This window comes from Aulostomus chinensis, chromosome 15 (genome assembly GCF_037954235.1).
Source record: "Aulostomus chinensis isolate RoL2024-O1b breed Wild chromosome 15, RoL_Achi_v1.0, whole genome shotgun sequence".
NCBI classification, from domain to species: Eukaryota; Metazoa; Chordata; class Actinopteri; order Syngnathiformes; family Aulostomidae; genus Aulostomus; species Aulostomus chinensis.
The window spans coordinates 25149569-25152348 of record NC_141334.1 but is presented as its reverse complement, the minus strand read 5'-3'; the positions used below and the strand labels follow the sequence as shown (position 1 = coordinate 25152348).

Below are 2780 nucleotides of genomic sequence, written 5' to 3'. Positions count from 1 at the left end.
ACAATTTAGGAGAACCCCTCAGCTGAGCGAATGAATCAACTGCAATATTTTCAGATTGGTATATATTGATAGGGAGCTGGTGCACTCACAGACTGCATGCATACAGGCTTGCCCTCCCCTAAAGCCAGTTCAGCCCCCCACTTTCAATCAAAACCATGCAGTCATCAGTATCACTTCAGCCTACCGCGCTTTGGCCATTTCTGTTTTTTCAGCAAATTCCCAAACCACAAAACTGGTTGGTGCTGATTGGCCGCTGGACGCCTGGCCTATTGTCTCAGTGCTGGGTTTGCCGTGGCCCCTGTTTCCCCCTATTCATCCCGTCAAACACCAATGCTATTAGCTGGCTGAAAACCTGCCCTTCTTAGCACTGGAGGACCTTGTATTTTGTCAAGCAACCCAGTCCTCATAAACCTCTTCAAAAAAAGGTGGATTAAGGTAAGATCATGTTGAATTTTGAGCCATAACTGCTCATGTCCTTATTTCTGTTTCATTCGTCATTTCTCTTTGTGCTTTCATCCCCTATGTAGAGCTCAGCGGGGGTCTGTCAGAGCAGATCACATTCACCTCAGTTTACTGTCTGTTAGATATCTTCATACATATGAGAGGTGTGAGACAGATGCACCAAAGTCAGTAATGTCGGCCGCAGCTCAGTGACACAAAGGGACGTTTCTACAAGCGTCTGCAAGCCACAGTGAGATGATTTGTGTCAGTGATTAAAGAATTGTACCGCAAACACATTTTGCTGCTCAAAGGGTTTCTAGGAGCCTGGAGGGATGTCCTCATGTGGCAGGTCAGCGCAAGCTTCATCCCCGGCCTCCATCTGTCCCCTCCAATGAGGAGGAAATTAACTGCTTGTTTCAAAAGGTTCCATCCTGGATCAAAAGAAACGACAATATCAGAAAAAGGATCAATTCAGCAGGAGGATTAAATCAAATATGGTCACCACAGTCTTCTGCGTGTTATGTCACTCGCTGAGACTGTTTGATTTGTTTTGTTAAAATGGTTCTGGTCTTGACAGAGAGCAGCTGAAACCTGTCAGAGAGGGGGTTCAACAAGCAGCCTGATCAGGCTTCATCCATAACAAGATAGAACTGTACTTCTCACGAACACACACACACACACACACACACACACACACACACACACACACACACACACACACACACACACACACACAAAACTCAACGAGAAAGCGAGGATATTGCATCCAGGTGGAACAACGAGCAATAGATGTATCAAGTATCAAAGCATCACTGGATGTGTGGATGGGGATGGGGGGGAGGGGGGGGGGCATGTAGGCCCATCTTCAGGGACTGATCTCCAAGAGAACAAAGTGACACATACACACACCAGCGACCCCGCGGCTCGATCCAGTGGAAATAACTTGTTCATTACAATGCAATTACTGACACTTACACCTTCTCTGCTTGAAGTGTGTGTGTGTGTGTGAGGGGGGGGGGGGTTCCAGCGACCTCTGATGATAAGTGACCTTCTGCCCCTGTGTGTGTGTCCAGGTGCAGGATGTACAGCTTCATGGGTGGAGGGTTGTTCTGTGCAGGCGTGGGGAACATCCTCCTGATCGTTTCTACAGCAACTGATTACTGGATGCAGTACCGGCAGTCCAGCAACTACATGCACCAGGGCTTGTGGCGCTACTGCATGCCGGGGAAATGCTTCCCTCACAACGACAGCATTGGTGAGTTCACAGGTCAAGGATTCGCACTTAGCTCATCAGACACACTTGCATGTTTGTTTTGACTTGGTCCTACATGACACAGAGGGCCACACACACACACATGCACACACACACAATAATATCACAGCACTGTGTCGATATTCCTGTCTGATAGTTGTTTAATTGTCTTGCTAATTCAAGTTTGAAAGTGCTAATGGGCTACTTTGCTATTTTTATAATTCGTTAAAGCATATTCTTTGACTTACATTAGGAGTACAAGCAGTAAAGCAGGAAAGTAGTGAGTAGAAGTACTTGTAGCATGTTATCTAACACGTAATGCTTTAGTAAAAGTAAACACGTGGTGAGGTGAACTGTGAGACGCATCAAGATGAGGCTGTGGGCGAAGCAGCCATGATGCTGCCTCACAGCAGAGCTGCTGGTAGTTTACCGGGGTTGCTAACGGGCTGTCAGGCTGGATAGTAAAGTTCTGCAGTTCCAGGTAACTTCGCAGCGACGGAGTCACATTGAGCCGTGGGAGGATGTGGCCAGTTGAAGAATGAGTGAAGATCTGGGAACATTTCAGATTTTACTGGGAAGCAAGAATGGGACAAGACTGCTCAGAGAGTACATCCGACAGTTCTGGAACATCTTGGAAGTGCTACTACTCGCATGAGGAACCATGTTTGCTGTTCCACCCTGAGAAGCTAACACCTGCCCCTGTAGCAGCAGCCCAGCCAACACCTGATGAGAACTCTCTGACCCGGGAAGATCATCAGCCTCGCTCGGTTCCGTCACCTGCTGGAGCTGTGGTGTAAACCCCCATCATAATTCCACTCAAGGAAATACTGACAGCCGTCAGACGTGGATCCTGGAGTCCAGACGGATGGAGTCTGCTGCTACAGTTGCGGAGCAGCTGATGGGTCTCACCAAGTGGAGCTACTGTCTGGTGTTGTGGAGGGACGGATGCTGTCCTGGAGACGGAGACACCCACAGCTCCCAGCAGAGGAGTTCTGGTTCTGGAGAGGATGACATCCCACACAAGTGGCATTGGTGCAGCCTTGCTACTCATGCTGGATTTTAATGTAATTAAACCTTTAGACCTTTA

General features: G+C 48.1%; 1 protein-coding gene across 1 annotated transcript in view; it reads left to right on the top strand.

The window, feature by feature from the left end:
* The first annotated feature begins 296 nt into the window (after positions 1–296).
* The window catches only part of lim2.1 (lens intrinsic membrane protein 2.1), a 17996-nt gene continuing 15512 nt past the window's right edge, over positions 297–2780 (top strand). Inside the window, exons 1-2 of the mRNA XM_086226611.1 lie at positions 297–435; positions 1515–1696. Coding sequence (XP_086082737.1) covers positions 1522–1696 — 175 coding nt within the window. The 5' untranslated portion in view covers positions 297–435; positions 1515–1521. The remainder of the gene's footprint in view (positions 436–1514; positions 1697–2780) is intronic.